This window comes from Balaenoptera musculus, chromosome 14 (genome assembly GCF_009873245.2).
Source record: "Balaenoptera musculus isolate JJ_BM4_2016_0621 chromosome 14, mBalMus1.pri.v3, whole genome shotgun sequence".
NCBI classification, from domain to species: domain Eukaryota; kingdom Metazoa; phylum Chordata; class Mammalia; order Artiodactyla; family Balaenopteridae; genus Balaenoptera; species Balaenoptera musculus.
This window is the reverse complement of record NC_045798.1, coordinates 17,134,190-17,154,242: the sequence shown is the minus strand read 5'-3', so window position 1 is coordinate 17,154,242 and position 20,053 is coordinate 17,134,190. Positions and strand designations below refer to the sequence as shown.

Below are 20,053 nucleotides of genomic sequence, written 5' to 3'. Positions count from 1 at the left end.
ATAATGACAATACTTTACATTTAATATCACTTTACAGCACTTCCTCATACAATTACTTCATTTCATTGTCATTTATTAATTAATATAAATCATTGTTAATATTTCATTTCAGTGTTAATAATAATAGTTATCATTGAGTGCTTATCATTAGCAGACACTGCTCTGTGCAGTTTTTATGGAGTATCACATCTATCCTCACAATAAGTCAAATTTAAAGACAAGGAAACAGGCTCAAAAAGCTTAGATCATTTGCCATGATCACACAGCTAATAAGTGACATTCTCAACTACCTGTAAGATAAGCAGTTCTCCATTTTACAGATATGGACACTGAGACTTAGAAAATCACATATGTATTTTAGAAATCATATGACACCCATCTGTACTTTGGAAAATTATAAATGATTCTTTGCAACCATAGCAGTTCAAGATTTAAAGGATCACAGAAAAACACTGTGAAAAAGATAAATAATTCTTATAAATATAACAATAAATAAGGCTAACCTTATCTAGTTAGAAACCTATTATATGCCAGGCACTGTGCTCAGCACAAAGAATTCCAAAATACATTAATGCAAGAATGTGATAAGGACTATAATAAAGTTAACGCAAAATGCTGACCAGAGCAGAGGCCTCAAGGAGAGACGTACAAAAATTTAGGAGGAGTAGAGGAGGGCTTCCCCAGAGGTCGTGTTACTTGAGCTGAGCATAGAAGGATGAGCAGAATATCAGCAGTCATAGATGAACAAATAAACAAATAGACAAAATCCTAGACTTCCCCTAATTAGGCCCTTTTGGGTTCCTTATTAATCGTCACATGTTATACAAAACATTAATAAGTATATACAAGTCAATCAATCTTGAAGTTAACAGTTTTAACTGGGATAAAGGAAATTAGATACTAATCTCATTTTTTAATTAATTAATTAATTTATTTATTTATTTATTGGCTGTGTTGGGTCTTCGTTGCGGCACGCAGGCTTTCTCTAGTTGCCACGAGTGGGGGGGCTACTCTTCATTGCAGTGCGTGGGCTTCTCATTATGGTGGCTTCTCTTGTTGCGGATCATGGGCTCTAGGCACGCGGGCTTCAGTAGTTGTGGCTCGCGGGCTCTAGAGCGCAGGCTCAGTAGTTGTGGCACACGGGCTGAGTTGCTCCGTGGCATGTGGGATCTTCCCGGACCAGGGCTCGAACCCACGTCCCCTGCATCCCCTGCATTGGCAGGCGGACTCAACCACTGCGCCACCAGGGAAGCCCTAATCTCATTTTTTTTTAAATTAATTAATTTATTTATTTTTGGCTGTGTTGGGTCTTCGTTTCTGTGCGAGGGCTTTCTCTAGTTGTGGCAAGCGGGGGCCACTCTTCATCGCGATGCGCGAGCCTCTCACTATCGCGGCCTCTCTTGTTGCAGAGCACAGGCTCCAGACGCGCAAGCTCAGTGATTGTGGCTCACGGGCCCAGCCGCTCCGCAGCATGTGGGATCTTCCCAGACCAGGGCTAGAACCCGTGTCCCCTGCATTAGCAGGCAGACTCTCAACCACTGCGCCACCAGGGAAGCCCCCTAATCTCATTTTTAAAATTTCCTTAAATGCCCTCCACAAGTCCTTATCTTGCTTTCCCTTTTCCAGCTTTTTTCCCCCCACAAATCATATCGAAATGAGAGAATGGCTACATCATGCATCAAACTAAGTCTAGAAAATCCTAAAGTGCATTCTTATGTATGAATAGATGTGGAAGATACACTAAGATTCCTAGATGATTTTTTATTTCCTTTAACAAAGATGTGGGAACTCTGATTACATGGGTGAATCATTCCTTTCTTCTATCACTCTTAAAAGAGAGGGAAAGAGAGAAATCCCAGTGTAGTTCTTCCAAAATAAAGCACTAGGTGTCCATCTGTCAGGTTACATTAAGCCAAGAAGAGATTTTTCCTTTTCAAAGTAGTTTCTTAGGGTCCTTGGCGCTTTCTCCTTGTGAAACATTTACAGGAAACATACTTTAAAGAAAATTAAAGCAGAAACATACGGAAATCCAAATAAAACTCACCACCTCCATCCTCTTTTGCACAAGATGCTCTACATTACCCTTACCATAGAAAAGAATGGGAAAATCTGGGGTTGAAGTAAAGCACTCATTCTATACCAGTTGGAGCTAGAAATGTAGCTTTGTGATAGCAGGAGAGGGAGCCTGAGTGGTGTTTGCTTGTGCTTACTAAATAGACACCAGAGCTTTCCTTCCCACCTATGAACTTCCTAGGTTCATAAAATGGAAAAACCAACGAACAACCTTTCCTATGTTTATTATTCAGAGTAGTCTAGCATATGTTTCTCAAGACTGGTCTGCCAATCCCTCTCATTGAAATCACCAGAGAAGTTTGGTCAAATAGATTCTCAGTATCCATATCAGATTTACTGATCCAAAATCTTTGGTATTTGGGGCCCGGAAACGTGCACTTTAAGATCAAGCCAAGTGATTCTTTATGCACGCCAAGGATTGCGAGAATTGACCCTATAATATTAGCCTTTTACCACACTGTACCTCCGTTTGCCCTCTTCTGCACCAGAAAACAAGAGTTACCCAATATCTTGGAAGTTAGTACTACAGGTTGGCAAGATGCAGAGACGTGGCCTCTGAGAGGTGATTGGGGGTTCTCCCTAGGGCCCGCTCATTCCTGGTGAATTCTATATTCAATTTGGAGAGAGTGAGAGAAAGGGATTTCGGGTACTCAAAGACTAAATAGCCTCAGAATCCCAGAGGTCCTGCAGAACTCCTTAATATCAGGTTTCAGGACGCCTTCAGCTAATAATGTCTCCGGCCGGCCGCCGTCAGCCATCTAGTGAGGCAACGCGACATCCTGTCTGGCGGCGGTCACCCGACTGTCAAGATGGCGGCCCCCAGGAGCTGGGCTTTATGGAGCTTCTGCTGCCGTGGGTGGTCGCGGGTGTTGCCGGGCTGCAGGCTTCCCGGGCTTCGTAGCTCCTGGCCCAGGGGCCCGCTGGGTGCGCGGCCCTTGTCCCAAGAGAAGCGGGCAACCGAAACGCACTTCGGGTTTGAAACTGTGTCGGAAGAGGAGAAGGGGGGCAAAGGTGAAAAGGGTGAGAGGGTGGAGGTGGGGGAATCTGACCGTCTGCGATCTGGTTTCTTCTGCCCATATTAAGGGTTGATTTAACGTCCTGTCGGCTCTGATGCATTATCTTCTGCAGTCCTAACCTCCAAGGAGTAGCCCCAGCCTAACCCTGCCAAACTGAGACGCCTCCTCTTTTTAAGTAATTATCACAAAACCCCATCAGTTGAGCGTTTATGATGTGCCAGGCAGTGTGCAGACATTGTTTACAATTCTCATTTCAACTTCCCGATGATGAATATTGCTATCCCATGTTACGTATGAGGAAATTGAGGCTTAAAGGTTAAGCAAAAACTTGCCCAGTTTAACATAGCTAGTAAGTGGTGGAACTAGTATTCCACCCCAGTTTGGTCCGACTACAGAGCCCACGTTCTTAATCTCTTGCTAAAGGGATAGGCCATCTTTTATACAAAGAAAGAAGGAAACTATTTTCTGTGTGCCTCAGCTTCCAAATTTGCCCGGTAGGAATAATAGTAACTTTTTTCGTAGAGTTCTTGTGAAGATTAGATTACTTCATACACTGAAGAATTTTGAATAATGCCTGGCACTTCATAATTGCTCAGTAAATGTTAGATATTATTGAGCAGTTTTTTGTGTTCACCATAAGCATGGGAAAGGAAAAGAACTTTTTAAAAACTCCAACTGTACCATTTATAATGGGGAAGGTATTATGCCCATATTACAGATGGATAAGGTGAGACTCTGAGAGGTTCCTTAATTTGGCCTATGGTCACCCAGGAAATAAGAGAAAGAGCCTAGAACTGAATTTCCATCCTCTTATAGACTAGTACGTTGTATTACCTCTCACCTGAACCTTAACTAAATATTATGCATAGCTCTACTGTAACTCTTTGAATACTGAATTTAAATTAACATTTATTTCACTGTGAATCCCCAGAAAGCTAGGACGGTGGCTCATTCACATCTGTATCCTCAGCACCTGATGCACATTGGGAGCTTGATAACTGATTGTGGAGTGAAATAAATGGAGCCAAGTAAAACGATAGCAAACTTTTATTGAGGCCCTGAAACCTTTTAAAAATATTTTACATTAATTCTTATAAATACAAGTGTATGAGGTAGGAACTCTTATCCTGTTTGTATAGATGAATAAACTGCTAATAAGTGGCGTAGCTGGAATTTGAATCCACATGGGTTGCATCCAAAATAATAATAATGCTTAACCTCTGTATTGTGCTTTACAATGTATAAACAACATTTCACACAATGACAGGGGGAAGAGTTACCCACTAAGCTAAACACAGCTTCCAGATTGGGACCCAAGATTGAAGTACAGGCAATCTTTGCTTTGCACAATGATGCGGGACAGTAAAAATGTCCATGCAAGCTGAAATCATGACAATGATCTTAAGGATCAATGGGGAAAATTGCGATTGTTCCAGAACCTTTAAAAATTATCAAACATCAAAAACTCTCTTACTGTCAGTTATAAATGTATAAGGAAATGAAAAAATAGTAAAGTTGATATTTATTTAGCACACTGTCATTTAAAATTAGATTTAATTAATGCAGTTAGAATTTTTAATTGTTTAAATTTAAAATTTTAAATTAAATTAAAATCTAATAAAAAATTAGAAAGATTGAGAATTAAGTTGTTTTATTCCTTTGTAAAAAATTTACCACGAGTAGTTTAAACAGTGTTTGCGTCCTTTTCGTCATATAATTTACAGTAGGGAGAGAGCACCTTCTCCATGCCTCAGCAAATGGCCATACTTCTTTCTAAGGTTCAGTCAGCTTCTAACATTTTATCCTTTCACTTTCAATGTCATGAAATATCTCCAAGAATTCCTTTAATGTGAAATTTTTTGCTGGCATCATTTCCTCTGGGACATCTTCAACCTTTTCATCACAACCACATTCTCATTTACATCCATTAGTTCATTTTCCCAAAGTTCCTCTGGCTGCATATCTAAAACCTCTCGAGGGGCAGCAGTATCAACATTCCCACGGTCATGTTTCTCCTGTAACTCCATTGACGTTCTATTCAAATTTCACTTCCAGGGTTATCACTTTTCATTATTTTGTTGCACTTTCATTTTCATTGGCCAGTTTCCTCTTTCAGTTATCTAGTTTTGTAAAATGCCACAGAGATTTACAGCTGAGATAAGAAGATAACACAACTACATGCTTTGCTGTCTGCATGTGAACTGAATAACTGATGTATAGTAACCAACCACCTACAAACTGTGAGAGAAGTGACATTATTGGCTTCTGATCATGATGCATATCTGTTATTTATGTATGATTTGTGGACTGAAGAACTACTAGCAAAATTTGTACTTTATGTAATTAGTCACAGTTAATATACCACTGTATTTGAATGATGTTGCTAGAGGACTGGTATTATTGAACTAAACCACAGTAACTGAAATTCTTGTATATTAGAACCATGTAAAGCAAGAAGGGCTTATACTTAGTGGGTTGAGCCTTAGTGTCCCTCTAAGTACCCCAAAAGATGTTCAAAAGCAAAGAGCAAGCTTATAGGATCCCAAGGTTGAGAATAGACATTCAAGATTGAGTTAAAGGAGGGGGCTCTATAGTCTGCTGATTCAGCAGAGGACAATAATGTTTTGGGTCTAAGCAGCACATTTTATCTGAGGAACTCAACGTGTCTCCCCTTCATTACCTAATTCAGCCTTATGGCAGGCAGGTAGCGGGCTGGTGCTGATATTCTCATCTCATGGGCAGAAATTGAGGTGCAAAGAAGTTAAATGTAGCCTGTACTTTAAAGTGTATTGGATAGTAAATTCCTTAACTCTTCAGCTGGCCCAGATTCCACATTCTGCCTTAGTCCTATGGAGGGTCATGAGGACCCTCTACAGTGTGACTTGGCCCTGATTCACATCCTGCCATCCATCTGCCCACCAAATTGTACATGAGGTTTTTCTCAGTGATGCTGGCAGAGATGAGCTGAGGTCTTCCCATCCATTTGTCATGTGTTTCTAATGGATTTTGTTGTCTTTTATTATAATAATATTAGAAACACTCCAACCACGCCCCGCCCCCGCCCCTTCCTGTAAGAAACAGAAACTGGGGAATTCCCTGACGGTCCAGTGGTTAGGACGCAGTGCTTTCACTGCTGAGGCCGCAGGTTCGATCCCTGGTCAGGGAACTAAGATCCTGCAAGCCAAGCCGCGTGGCCAAAAGAAAAGGAAAAACAGAAACCGATTCAGTACTTAAGTATGTGCATGACATTATTACAAGGTAATGGTCCTAGGTAAAGCTAACTAAGATAACAGAAAAGAGGTTGACTTCTTTCTTACATGATGTAATTTAAGCCTTTTTTAGAAGGGGTAATGTTGAGGTGCAGATTTGGGCATCAAGCATTATGACTTGGCTCCACCTTGCAGACAGTTAATTTCATGGGGGGGAAAGCTTTCTCCTCTTTCATTTAGGACTTTTCCAGGTTAATCTTATGAATAGTCCAATCATGTTGTATTTCTCTCAAGTCTATCAGGTGTTTGAAAGTGTGGCCAAGAAGTATGATGTGATGAATGATATGATGAGTCTTGGTATCCACCGTGTTTGGAAGGATTTGCTGCTCTGGAAGATGCGCCCGTTTCCGGGGACCCAGCTGCTGGATGTTGCTGGAGGCACAGGTAACATACAGTTCTGTATCCTGGGGTACCACTAAGCTCCTTTTATAAAAATTAGTGTCTCTTGGGACTTCCCTGGCGGTCCAGTGGTTAAGACTCTGCACTTCCGCTGCAGGGGGCACAGCTTAGATCCCTGGTCGGGGAACTGAGATCCCGCATGCCTCGCAGTGTGGCCAAAATAAATAAATAAGCAAAAAATAAAAATAAAATAGTTTAAAAAAATTAGTGTCTCTTGTTGGAATGAGCTAGCTCACCTACCATTAGCCTGAAGATAGTAATTGAAAATCAGTACACTTCTCAGAAAGATTTACTCTTTTCTTTTTAACTGAATGTCAGTCAAAAGCACAGAATATCAGCTTTGTGCCTGTCACTTTTCTAAAATTCAGAGGATTACAAAGTAAAACGACCAATTTTTAACTCCAGTGGCATTTCCCCATCTAAACAACCGTTTTACCTTCTGTTTAACCTTTATCCCACTTTCCCTCTTTCTTTGGTGTGGGGAATGGGGAGAGCTTTTATCATGTTATGTAAGCTTTCTAGGCAGACTTTTCTGCCTAATCTACTATGATATCAGATATCAAAAGCTCATTGATTTATGCATGGTCCTTTGTTATTTGGTGTACAGTAGGCATTTGGAGAGAAAAATGTCATAATGTGTAATATAATGTAATAATGTCATAATCTATACTAATAGGATAATGTATAATAATAAATCACAGTAGAATAATGTCCATGTTTGAAACATGTTTATGTGTGGCTTTATTGGTGTGGCCCTCTACCCAAAAGGAAGCTCAGAGGGCAGTAAGGTGGAGGACAATTTAGCAGAATCTATCAAAATCTAAAATGCTTACAGTCTAGGATCCCACAATTCCAATTCTAGACATCTAGTCTGAAAACACAAACAAAAACAAAAACAAAAACTTGCACAGAGAGATAGCTACAGAAGGGGGTCAGTCAGAGCTGCTTCCATCTCCAATGTACCCCAGCCAGTAACATTACCACATGCTGGCAACTGCCCATTTAGAAAATGCAATTGAAAAGTAATCCCATATATTTAAAAAGACATTGAAAAAGTAGAGCTACAAATATGCCCACTGCATAATTTTTAGTCATAGTGAAAAATTGGAAATAACCTATTTCTACCTCAGTAAAGAAATGGCTTTAGGGACTTCCCTGGTGGCGCAGTGGTTAAGAATCTGCCTGCCAATGCAGGGGACACGGGTTCGATCCCTGGTCTGGGAAGATCCCACATGCCACGGAGCAATTAAGCCTGTGCGCCACAACTACTAAGCCTGCGCTCTAGAACCTGCAAGCCACAACTACTGAGCCCATGTGCCACAACTACTGAGCCCACGTGCCACAACTAGTGAAGCCCACGAGCCTAGAGCCCATGCTCCGCAACAAGAGAAGCCACCGCAATGAGAAGCCCGTGCACCGCAATGAAGAGTAGACCCCGCTCACCACAACTAGCGAGAAAAGCCCACACACAGCAACGAAGACCCAACACAGCCAATAAATATTTTTTAAAAAAGGAAATGGCTTTAAATTAAGATACATCAATACTATAAAATATTAGGTAGCTATTTAAAAGAATGAGGAAAGCCTATAAGTACCAGTGGAATGGTCTCAAGGACATATTAAGTGGGAAGAAAAAGAAAAGTTGTATACAATGCATATAATATGATCCCCATTTATGTTTTTAAGTTGTTTTATATGAGTACATATAATTATATTTAAATATATAGGAAAGTGACTAGAGAATACCTAATTGGATGGAGAGAATGGAAAAGCTTAAGGATATATTTCGTACAGTGTAAGAAAAAAACAAAGACAAGGAAACCGCATTATAAAAAGGGAAATGTGATCCCGGAAAGCACTGGCTTTGCCCGAACAATATTTACCTGGTCACAATAATGTACACACTTGATTTTCAGCTTTTAGACTCAAACCATCAACAAAGCACAGAAGACATAGCTATAGAACAAATAAAATGTTATCAGGCTTGACAGAATAAAAATATATATATGATGGAACGCTGAAGGGAGTCAAGAAATACTGTCTGTAGTTGGTGGAATAAGAAATAAAATACTGGGGTGGAGGGATAAATTTGGAATTGGGATTAACAGATGCATTCTACTATATATAAAATAAACAACAAGGACCTACTGTATAGCACAGGGAACTGTATTCAATATCTTGTAATAACCTATAATGGAAAAGAATCTGAAAAAGGAAAAAAAATGTATATATATGTAAGACTGAACCACTTTGCTGCACACCTGAAACATTGTAAATAAACTATACTTCAATAAAAAAATAAAATATTGATTAGTTTATTACTCTAGGTTACAAAGGTATCTGTGAGGAATTGTGGAAAGTGATAAAATATATTGGGAGGATAAAAGCAAGCAGAGATGGGGGTGAGTAAAGAAGTAGCTGGTGAGTAAAGAAGTAGCTGTAACCAACAGAATAAACAGTTAAAGGAGTTGGGAAGGATGGTCTGTGGGGAACTGAACTGGGAGTAGGAAGTGGTGTGGCAGGGAACTGTTGCTGTGACTGTGCCTTTATGTTACTGTCATAAAAATTATTAGAAAAAGACTAGAAGGCCGCACACTAAGCTCTTAACACTTGTTATGTCTGGAGAGTGTGGACAGAGAATTCAACTTTCATGTTTTATTCTACATGTTTAGGTATTGAGTCTTATAGTAAGAATGTGTCCATGCATTACATATGCAATTTTTTAAAGGTTTTTTTTTTTTTAATTAATTAATTAATTTATTTTTGGCTGCTTTGGGTCTTCATTGCTGCGCGCGGGCTTTCTCTAGTTGCGGCAAGTGGGGGCTACTCTTCGTTGTGGTGCGTGGGCTTCTCACTGCGGTGGCTTCTCTCATTGCGGACCATGGGCTCTAGGCGCACGGGCTTCAGTAGTTGTGGCACGTGGCCTCAGTAGCTGTGGCGCACGGGCTTAGTTGCTCCGCGGCATGTGGGATCATCCTGGAGCAGGGCTTGAACACGTGTCCCCTGCATTAGGCAGGCGGATTCTTAACCACTGAGCCACCAGGGAAGTCCAGGATTTTTAAAGAATCTTAGACGTTAAAAATTTGCTGTTAAAAAAAAAAGTTACTGGGCTTCCCTGGTGGCGCAGTGGTTAAGAATCCGCCTGCCAGTGCAGGGGACATGGGTTCAAGCCCTGGTCCCGGAAGATCCCACGTGCCGTGGAACAACTAAGCCCGTGCACCACAGCTACTGAGCCTGTGCTCTAGAGCCCGCGAGCCACAACTACTGAAGCCCGCGCACCTAGAGCCCATGCTCCACAACAAGAGAAGCCACCGCAATGAGAAGCCTGTGCACCACAGTGAAGAGTAGTGCCCGTTCGCCGCAACTAGAGAAAGCCCACGCGCAGCCACGAAGACCCAACACAGCCAAAAATGAATAAATAAAATAAATTAAAATTAAAATTAAAAAAATAGTTACTGTTGAGATGAGTACAAACTTCAATTTTCATACACTCCTCAACCCCTGTACCTTTGTTGCTCCTTTTGGATTTAAGAAATGCTGGGTTTTTGCTTTTGTTTGTGTTTGATCTTTCCTCCTGTTGGCTTCCCACAGGTGACATTGCATTCCGGTTCCTTAATTATGTTCAGGCACAGCATCAGAGAAAGGAGAAGAGGCAATTAAGGGCCCAACAAAATTTATCCTGGGAAGAAATTGCCAAAAAGTACCAGAATGAAGAGGATTCTTTGGGCGGTTCTCATGTCATGGTCTGCGACATCAACAAGGAGATGCTAAAGATTGGAAAACAGAAAGCCCGTGCTCAAGGATACAAAGCTGGTAAGTCCTGCAGAAAGTGGACCCAGAGGAGATGTTTATATGTTTATAAAATAAGATGGAATATGTACAATGCTGAAGTGCTTTCTTTTCCAGGTTTCAAAAACTTACAGATAGGGAGGAGTGGAAGATAATTTGTGTGGCTGTGTCCAGCATGTGTGCTGTTATGTACATTATTTCAGCAACCCAGGGAGTTAGATTATCAGCCACATGTGACAGGGGAGATAACCCAAACCCAAAGAGGTTAAGTATCTGCTTCAACTAACACAATTTAAATGGCAGATCCGGAATGGAGGCTGACTTTTTGGATCTCAGCTCTTGAACACTGAGACAAGTTTGGCTTTTAATTCCCAGCAGCTCCCCAGTGACCCCCATGCCCTGTTCTTGAGCCATTTCGTCCCCCTCCCAAAACTAAGCTCTGCTTCAGCTTTCAAACCAGGGCTCCTGGGGCCTGGACATTTCCCACGTGGGGCTCCTTTTACAGGCAGTCTTTGTTCCAGAGCACCTCCACCCCACCCCCGCCATTGGGTGGGCTGAGGCTTTCTCAGATCTTCATCCAGGTCTAATGGCTTTGTTTTTTGGGGGAGGGGGGGGTTTTTGTGATTTATTTATTTATTTTTTAATACATCTTTATTGGAGTATGATTGCTTCCCAATACTGTGTTAATTTCTGTTGTACAACAAAGTGAATCAGCCACATGCACACATACATCCCCATATTCCCTCTTGAGGCTCCCCCCCACCCTCCCTATCCCACCCCTCTGGGTCATCGCAAAGCACCGAGCTGACCTCCCTGTGCTATGCTGCTGCTTCCCACTAGCTATCTCTTTTACATTTGGTTGTGTATTTGTATATCGATGCTACTCTCCCTTCGCCCCTCACCCGCTGTGTCCTCAAGTCCATTCTCTACGTCTGCATCTTTATTCCTGCCCTGCCACTAGGTTCATCAGTACCATTTTTTTTTTTTATTCCAAATATATGCGTTAGCATACGGTGTTTGTTTTTCTGTTTCTGACTTACTTCACTCTGTGTGACAGACTCTAGGTCCATCCACCTCACTGCAAATAACTCAGTTTCGTTTCTTCTTATGGCTGAGTAATATTCCATTGTAGATCTAATGTCTTTTCCCACACAGCCTTGCTTCCTCTCCTTTTTATTTTTCCCAGGTGTCTCCTCTCACCCCCTGCCCCCAAAAAAGAAAAAAAACCTTTTGCCCTCCTACCTCTATTTCATCGTGGGTTTCTCAGAGGGCCCAACTGATGCAGTTGAAGAATCACCCGTAAATGGTACTCCTCAAATTTCCCTAGCACGGTACTCTCAACGGCCAATGGGAGAATGCCTGGGTATCTCCAGGAACCTGTTGCAGCCTCCAAATAGACAGTTTCCGCTGTAGCTTAAAGATATACATTTTGCACTTGGCTTTCTGTTTGTTTTCATATTTTGAAATACTTTTGCCCCCGGTTTTAGGCCCCAGCAGAAGTACTTGATCTGGCAGCTGCAGCATGTATACCCAGCTCTTCAGAGCCGCTGCACTGCCCTCTTCCACGCTGGCCAAGCACTGCAGGCAGCCCCCGTGAGAGGCAGCGGTGCACAGCAAAGGAAGCCAAGCCCCTTGGGTCCATATCAGCACTTCTCCCCTCCCCCACCCCCACCATGAGTGTCTATGGTTATTTTAGCTCAATTCTGCTTCCTCCTCCTCCTCCCACCCGCAGAATGAGCTGCCTAGACGAACTGCAGCCCACTTGGCCCCCCAGATGAAGGGCTCTTTTGTTAACCATCAACACTGATCAGAAGGCTGACAATCACTAGTGTTTCTAGACAAAGGCACCGTGTTCTTACTCCTACTGAGAAACGTGTTTCCCTTCTCTCTGGTGCTTAGCCACGAAGAGTGGAGAACAAAGATGGAAATGATGGGTAATGTTCCACCTCTGGAATCATCTCTTCCATAGCATAGCTTGCCCTTCAGGCTGTCCTAACAGACAAGAAATCCACTTGCGTAGGAATCATTACATGCTGCATAGTATGGTTTTATCTTTCCTCCTTGCTTTATCAATCTCCAATAATAATGCCTTTGCAAAAAATATCATGCAAAAAAAATTTGAAACTAAGTAGGAAGATCCTAGAAATGATTTAATAGTTTATACAATTTTTATTTATTTATTTATTTATTTATGGCTGTGCTGGGTCTTCGTTTCTGTGCGAGGGCTTTCCCCAGTTGCGGCAAGTGGGGGCCACTCTTCATCGCGGTGCGCAGGCCTTTCACTATTGCGGCCTCTCTTGTTGCGGAGCACAGGCTCCAGACGCGCAGGCTCAGTAATTGTGGCTCACGGGCCCAGTTGCTCCGCGGCATGTGGGATCCTCCCAGACCAGGGCTTGAACCCGCGTCCCCTGCATTGGCAGGCAGACTCTCAACCACTGCGCCACCAGGGAAGCCCCAAATAGTTTAAAAAATTAATGTGTAAAGGCATTTTTGTGTGTAGTACTATTATGTGTTTTACTTACATGTAGCACTTCCTCCCAAGATGGAAGCTTGGAGGGCAGGAACCTTAAAAGGATTATTTGATGGGTTATAAAAATGATATATTTGGGAAAATTTTGGATATTAGAAATCAAAAATTTGAAAAGGTACTAAGAAGTAAATATTAACCAGAGTTTCAGCATCCAGAGATGACCCTCAATATATTTCCTTCCTAGCTTTTTCCTAATTATTTTCTTTTTATAAAATTGAGAACATCGTATGTATATAATTTCTGCTTTATTTAATTCAGCATTGTATCATGAGATTTTCCCATGTTATTAAAAATTCCTGGGAATTCCCTGGTGGTCCAGTGATTAGGACTCCACACTCTAACTGCTGAGGGCTCAGGTTCGATCCATGGTCAAGGAACTAATATCCCACAAGCCGCATGGTGCGGCCAAAAAAAAAAAAAATTCCTTAAAATCATTTTTTATGATATTCCCTCATATGGATGTTTTATGATTTGCATAACCAATTTACGTAACTAGTTGATCTTTCATTTTTTTCTGATGTTTTTGCACGTAGCACAATGTTGTGACATCCTTATTTGTAAATTTTTTTTTTTTTTTTTTTTTTTTTTTTTGTTTTTTGCTGTGTTGGGTCTTCATTTCTGTGCGAGGGCTTTCTCTAGTTGCAGAGAGCGGGGGCCACTCTTCATCGTGATGTGCGGGCCTCTCACTATCGGCCTCTCTTGCTGCGGAGCACAGGCTCCAGATGCGCAGGCTCAGTAGTTGTGGCTCACGGGCCCAGTTGCGCCGCGGCATGTGGGATTTTCCCAGACCAGGGCTCGAACCCGTGTCCCCTGCATTGGCAGGCAGATTCTCAACCACTGCGCCACCAGGGAAGCCCTTTATTTGTAAATTTTTGCATGCATCATTATTTTCTTTTTACTGACTATATATTTGGACAAGTGTTTAGGCTCTCTAGATCTCAATTACCTTATCTATAAAATGGAGAAAATAATAACCCTTCTCACAGTAGGAGGTACTATCCCATAACTGTTAAAAACACAGGCTCTGGAATAAAACTTCCTGAGTTCTCATCCATCTGTGTGACCTTAGGCAAGCTACTTCAATCTTTCTGATACTCAATTTTGTTCACCTGAAACATGAAGATGATAGTACGGCTGTCTCAGAGTCGGTATGAGGATGTGAGAAGATAATGTACGTAAAGTGATAACACAGACCCTGCCATCATGGGCTTAGTAAGCAGTAGCTTTGATGATGATGTCATTAATGTCCTCCTCCTAAAATTCAAATAGCTGGGTCAAAGGATATACTTATTACTAAGGCTCTTGTTAAATACTGCTGGCGTGCTTTCCAGGAGGGTTATTTCCATTTACCTTCCCCTATAGTGCCTTCCTTCTATATCATACTTTTTTTTTTAAGTTCCATTGAGACACTGAACGTGACAGTGCTTTTATTTTATTTATTTATTTATTTATTTATTTAAGGAAGCCAAGTGTTTTATTTTATTTTTAATTTATTTATTTATTTATTTATTTATTTATTTTTGGCTGCATTGGGTCTTTGTTGCTGCACGCAGGCTTTCTCTAGTTGCGGCCAGCATCGGCTACTCTTCATTGCAGTGCACGGGCTTCTCATTGCGGTTGCTTCTCTTGTTGCGGAACATGGGCTCTAGGCGCGTGGGCTTCAGTAGTTATGGCTCGCGGGCTCTAGAGCGCAGGCTCAGTAGTTGTGGTGCACAGGCTTAGTGGCTCCGTGGCATGTGGGATCTTCCCAGACCAGGACTCGAACCTTGTCCCCTGCATTGGCAGGTGGATTCTTAACCACTACACCACCAGGGAAGTCCCTATATCATACTTTATGTCTGATTCACTGCAAGTTGAATAATATTAAAGCCAAATCAGGATCCTCAGAGGACATAGCTACCCTGATGGGGAGCTCCCTTGGGTGTTTTCTGAATTCATGACCAGACTTGCAGTCAAGACACTCTACTTCTCTATGACTCCAGTAGAACCAATATAATTATACTAAATTATGTACTTAGAATACTTCCAATGACTGTCTGAAGTAGGTACTATTATTGACTCCATTTTACAGATGAGGAAACAAAGTAGTTTATTAAAGATTATATAGCTAATAAATGGGGAAGCTGGAATTAGAACACAGGCAACCCCAGGACCTGGGCTCTTAACCACAGTGCTTTACACAAAACACCTAGCTGGATAAAAATTGCTTAAGGGTAAGGCATAACTAAGTAACCAGTGTCTACTCTGAGAAACTTGGGGGGACTTCCTGCTAAATTTCAAGGGCACCAGCTTCACATTCTCAGGACTGGAGGACACCGTGAAGACGGTGGCCAGGAATCCACTGGAGAAGGCAGGTGTGTATTTTCTGACACCACTTCAGATACCACACGTGTGATGTTTGCCCAGCACCAAACAGCTCTGCAGTTCTCCAACGCCAACCAGCTGTCCAACAATTCAGTTCAGTTCTGACACTAATTACCCAGAGTTAGCATCAGATTCCACAGGTTTAAGGGCTAATTGCCACAGGACTGCCCCCACTTCACAAGCCAGCCACAAACAGGGTGTCCACGGTACCCACAGTTCTGTCCGGCCTACTGCAAATTCAGGGATTCCCACGACCCCCTCCTCAGGTTTGACAGTTCACTGGGTGCAGAGGAGACAGCTATCCAGACTGAGGCCAGAACTGCTTTTCTCTTTCAGGACTTGCTTGGGTATTGGGAGATGCTGAAGAACTGCCCTTTGATGATGACAAGTTTGATGTTTACACCATTGCCTTTGGGATCCGGAATGTCACACACATTGATCGGGTAATGAATGGCTGCATCCGCTTGCGTGACTCAGGATATTAGTTCTCCTGGAGTGGCTCCACGGTGAATGAGGAAAGGGAGAGATTCTTCTCTGGGCTCAGCTCCTGAGTTGAATGTTTCAGGCTTAGAGGTCTTAATCCTTTAAATTGCCAATTTTCCTGCCCACAAAATTGAAAAAAAACCACAGAGCAGATCTCCACAGAAGCCTTTGTTGCTTGGGTTGGTATTTACATCTTTTTAAAAAAAAAAAAAAAATTTATTTATTTGGCCGCATCAGGTCTTAGTTGCGGCAGCGGGCTTCTCTCTAGTTGTGGCGCGCGGGCTCCAGAGTGCGTGGTCTTACTTGCCCCGTGGCATATGGGATCTTAGTTCCCCAACCAGGGATCAAACCCGCGTCCCCTGCATTGGAAGGCGGATTCTTAACCACTGGACCACCAGAGAAATCCCGGTATTTACATTTTTGAGACTGTCAGTCTTGCTCTCTCATTTCATCTGCTTCCTCTCGCTTGTGAAGCCACCTGACTCTGACACTGCAGATCCGAGGGATTTCCAAGGCTGACAGAGAAAAAGGCACTCAAACCCTATTGTGGCAGAAGGTAGCTAGATTCATGGTTCCTCTGTAGGAAGAAGGGAATGTTCAGCTCTTAATCTGATGCAGCTCTTCTTTATTTCTGCTTGAACATTCTGTCCAAACATTTGAAGATGGTAAGCAAGGCACCCAGTTTCATTTCTGTAATGTGGAGTCCAGTTGCCTAGTTGCCTGCTTTGGGTGGGACATCCTTTATGGTGTACTTTAGCTTCATTTTTATGACCTGTCCTGTGTCTGTAGCCAGTTTATTATTCCTTTTAAATTAAAAAAATAATAATAAATTTTAGTAGATTCAAAGTTCAAAAGGCACAAACGGATATATCAGTAAAAGTCTTCACCTTGTGTCCCAACCATTCAGTGCCTCCTCCCCCTGCAGTCACCAATTTCTTAATGTAGCTTTGCAAAGATGTCTTGTGCATATAAGTGTATTTATTTTCTTTTTTTATACACATATTAGCATATGAAACATTTTGCCCATTGCTTTTTTTCCCTTAAAAATATACCTGCAGACTTTTCCATGTCAGCACATAAAGAACACTGGCTCTTCCTTTTTTTAATAGCTGCATAGATTCCCTTTGTATATATATTCCATAATTTAGCCAGTCTCTCATTAATGGTTAAGATGCTTCTAATCTTATGCTGTTCAAATCGTGCCATAATGAATAACCTATGTCGTTTCCACAATAGAAACATTTCTGTAAGATAGATTCCTTGAAGTAAAATTGCTGGATCAAAAAGGAATATCCATTGTGATTTTGAGACGTAATTCAAAAATTGCCGCCTGTGGGGGGTTGTACCAATCTGAGTCAGTTTAGATTACTCCAGGTAACCTTCTCTAGTCACGGGCAGCAGAATGCCTAAAAAATTTAGGAGACTGTGGGTTATTTCTGCTGTTACAGCCTCCCAGCTGAGAGAGTGAACAGGGGATCTGTGGGAAATAACTTTTATAATGCCCACAGAAGCTGATGCCGCCTCAGCCTCCCAGAGTTGAATGAGGGCTGCTGACAAGTGTGTCCTGTTGTTCCTGTCTTGCTCAGGCGCTCCAGGAAGCCCATCGGGTCCTGAAGCCAGGAGGACGGTTTCTCTGTCTGGAGTTCAGCCAAGTAAACAATCCGCTCGTATCCAGGTTGGTATTGTTAACAGGGCTTGATTTTCATCATCTAGCCAAGGGTTTCCCATCCCAAAGTGGACAGAAAATAGCCAGTAAGCTATAAGCATGAACCTCATAGTTCAGTGTCCCAGAGTCCCTGAGGGACAGTGCCACCTCTGAGGCCAGCCAGTTCTGAATGACAACACTTAGGCCAGAAGGGTCTCAAACCAGTAACCAGAGACTCAAGTGGGCCCACATATGTATTTTGTTTGACTCATGGTATTTTAGAAATTGACTTAGATGTCCATATTTTAAAATCAGGAAATTTTACATAAAAATCTAGATTTCCAGCTTCACGTGAGAAATCAAATATATGGCAACCCTGGTTAAGCCCATATTCCCACATGGCAATAGTCAGAGCTGAGAAGTAACTGCCCCTTCTCCACTGTTCTGGTACTTCCTGTGCCTGTCACCACACCCTCACTACTCCCTATGGCTCTTGCACCTGGCCCACTTCACTTATTTCAGGTACTTGCTTGACCCTTATAGGCATTTGAGTTTATAATCCCAGGCTTAGACCTTCTTGCTTATTAACGGTCATGTTCTAATCTTAATCTTTTGCCTTTTTGTTTAGGCTCTATGATGTATATAGCTTCCAGGTCATTCCTGTCCTGGGAGAGGTCATTGCAGGAGATTGGAAGTCCTATCAATACCTTGTAGAAAGTATCCGACAGTTCCCATCTCAGGTACAAAACTTCTACAGCTTACAACAAAGGCCCTACAGTTGAAATCCAGGCGATTTTTACTGTATCCTTCTTTGTGTTTTAGGAGGAGTTCAAGGAGATGATAGAAGATGCAGGTTTTCAGAAGGTGACTTATGAAAATCTAACATCAGGCATTGTAGCCATTCATTCTGGCTTCAAACTGTAACTCCTTTAAGATCCTGGAGTGTGAACCAGTCACATCCTGTCAAAAGGCTGGAGCCGAAGGATAATGTGGTTAGTGAGACCAGCACAACATCTCCTCTTAAGGCTGTGTGCCTTGGACTCATGTTCTGATGTGACCAATCTCAAAGTGAAAGAAACAAGCTTCTGTCACTTTATTGCAGCTTTCCTTTGGGGCTGCTTCAGGCCTTCTCCCAGAGGTATTTGGTCTGTACTTTTTGCTTAACTCCTACTAATTTTTCTTGGCTCTGTAGTATGTGGTTAAGGAAAACCAGCACTAAAACTCAGTTTTGAAGTGTATTTGTGGCTTCTCTGCCAGTGCTGCCTTCCAGAGGGATAATGAATCATTAGAACCCAACGATGATTTGAACCAGAAAACTTCCTAGCTGTACCCAAGTCCATCTTTCAGCCTAGGACTAAGTCTGGGGCCAAAAGCCAAGGCCCAAATTAGAGGGCTAAGGATCACAACTAGAATTGTGCACTGAAACACTAAATGAGTTTACGATTTTCATGGGTTTTGTCATTTTTTTCTTGAGGGAGGTGAAAGAAATACACTTTCATCATTATTCATTCAGTCCTCTTCTACCAAAAGCCACTATTGTGTCCTCAGTGCCTGTCATGAAGGAAACTTGACAAATCCCTGTTGAAAGAATAAATGTACCTGATTTCACGTCTTACAAAGAGAGCTTCTTTGTCAGGATACGTTTGAAGTTAGGGTCTTATAGCCAAAAAAAAAAAAGTTTGATAACTATTTGTCTAGCCAAACCCCCTCCAGTACTCAGCAGAGCTGGACAGAGCTCTTGTCTCCTTAATAGTTAAAATGAGACCATAAATATTTTCAGTGCGGATGAAACTTAAGGGTTTTTTTGGAGGTGGGGGAGGGTTGGTAAGACATTGCAGAAATCAACCTGTGAGTTGGCTGGCAGTTGAATTGCAGAGACCTTAGTTCAAGGCTATTTGAAAAGTCTTCAGATATGCTGCCTCTCTCCCCAGCACAGAAGGGGTCATTTACCCCTTCACGTGAGTCACGACCTTCACTCACAAGATTGTGCCCTTGTCACTGAAAAGCTTCCAGATACAGCACTCTATACACCTGTCTCAAAGAACAGCACCTAAGAACGATTGATAAAGTGCTAAACCTTAGAAAAACCTTTAAGTTTTGTTTTCAGCCAGCTGGTGCCTTTGAAATTAACAAGGAGCAGGCACTAAAAAAACCTTCATAGGTCATCAACCCAGTCCCCTCTCAGTGGCAATGTGATTCTCATATCTGAATCAAGAAGGAAAAGTTAAAAGGTATCACTTCCTGGCGATAGATATGGGCCTGATCAAATTAGAACTCCCATTGTCCAGCTGTTTGTGGCCTGAAAGCAGCTGGAGACTGGAAGTAGAGCTAAAATCGACAAGATTGATGCAGCTTTGAAAGCCAAACACCTGTTGGGCTTCAAACAAATATAGCCAGGTCACAAAAGAGGAAAAGGAGGTAGAAAAAAGATGTATTACAGGAACATTCTCAGTCTGTTCATATAAATACAAACCTAAACCACTGC

The 20,053-nt window shown here is 42.1% G+C and overlaps 1 protein-coding gene across 1 annotated transcript; it reads left to right on the top strand.

Moving 5' to 3' along the window:
* The first annotated feature begins 2,852 nt into the window (after window positions 1-2,852).
* Window positions 2,853-19,176, top strand: COQ5 (coenzyme Q5, methyltransferase). The gene is made up of 7 exons (XM_036823922.1): window positions 2,853-3,084; window positions 6,593-6,742; window positions 10,349-10,570; window positions 15,777-15,883; window positions 17,510-17,598; window positions 18,197-18,308; window positions 18,391-19,176. The coding sequence occupies exons 1-7, from the start codon at window positions 2,883-2,885 to the stop codon at window positions 18,490-18,492; spliced, it is 984 nt and encodes a 327-aa protein (XP_036679817.1). The 5' UTR covers window positions 2,853-2,882; the 3' UTR covers window positions 18,493-19,176.
* The last annotated feature ends 877 nt before the right edge of the window (window positions 19,177-20,053 follow it).

Bases quoted from the DNA above. Each gene is read 5' to 3' on its own strand.
- COQ5 (XM_036823922.1), top strand. From the start codon at position 2,883: ATGGCGGCCCCCAGGAGCTGGGCTTTATGGAGCTTCTGCTGCCGTGGG. The intron at 6,743-10,348 runs GTAACATACAGT...GGCTTCCCACAG, and splicing joins GGATGTTGCTGGAGGCACAG to GTGACATTGCATTCCGGTTC. The intron at 10,571-15,776 runs GTAAGTCCTGCA...TTTCTCTTTCAG, and splicing joins TGCTCAAGGATACAAAGCTG to GACTTGCTTGGGTATTGGGA.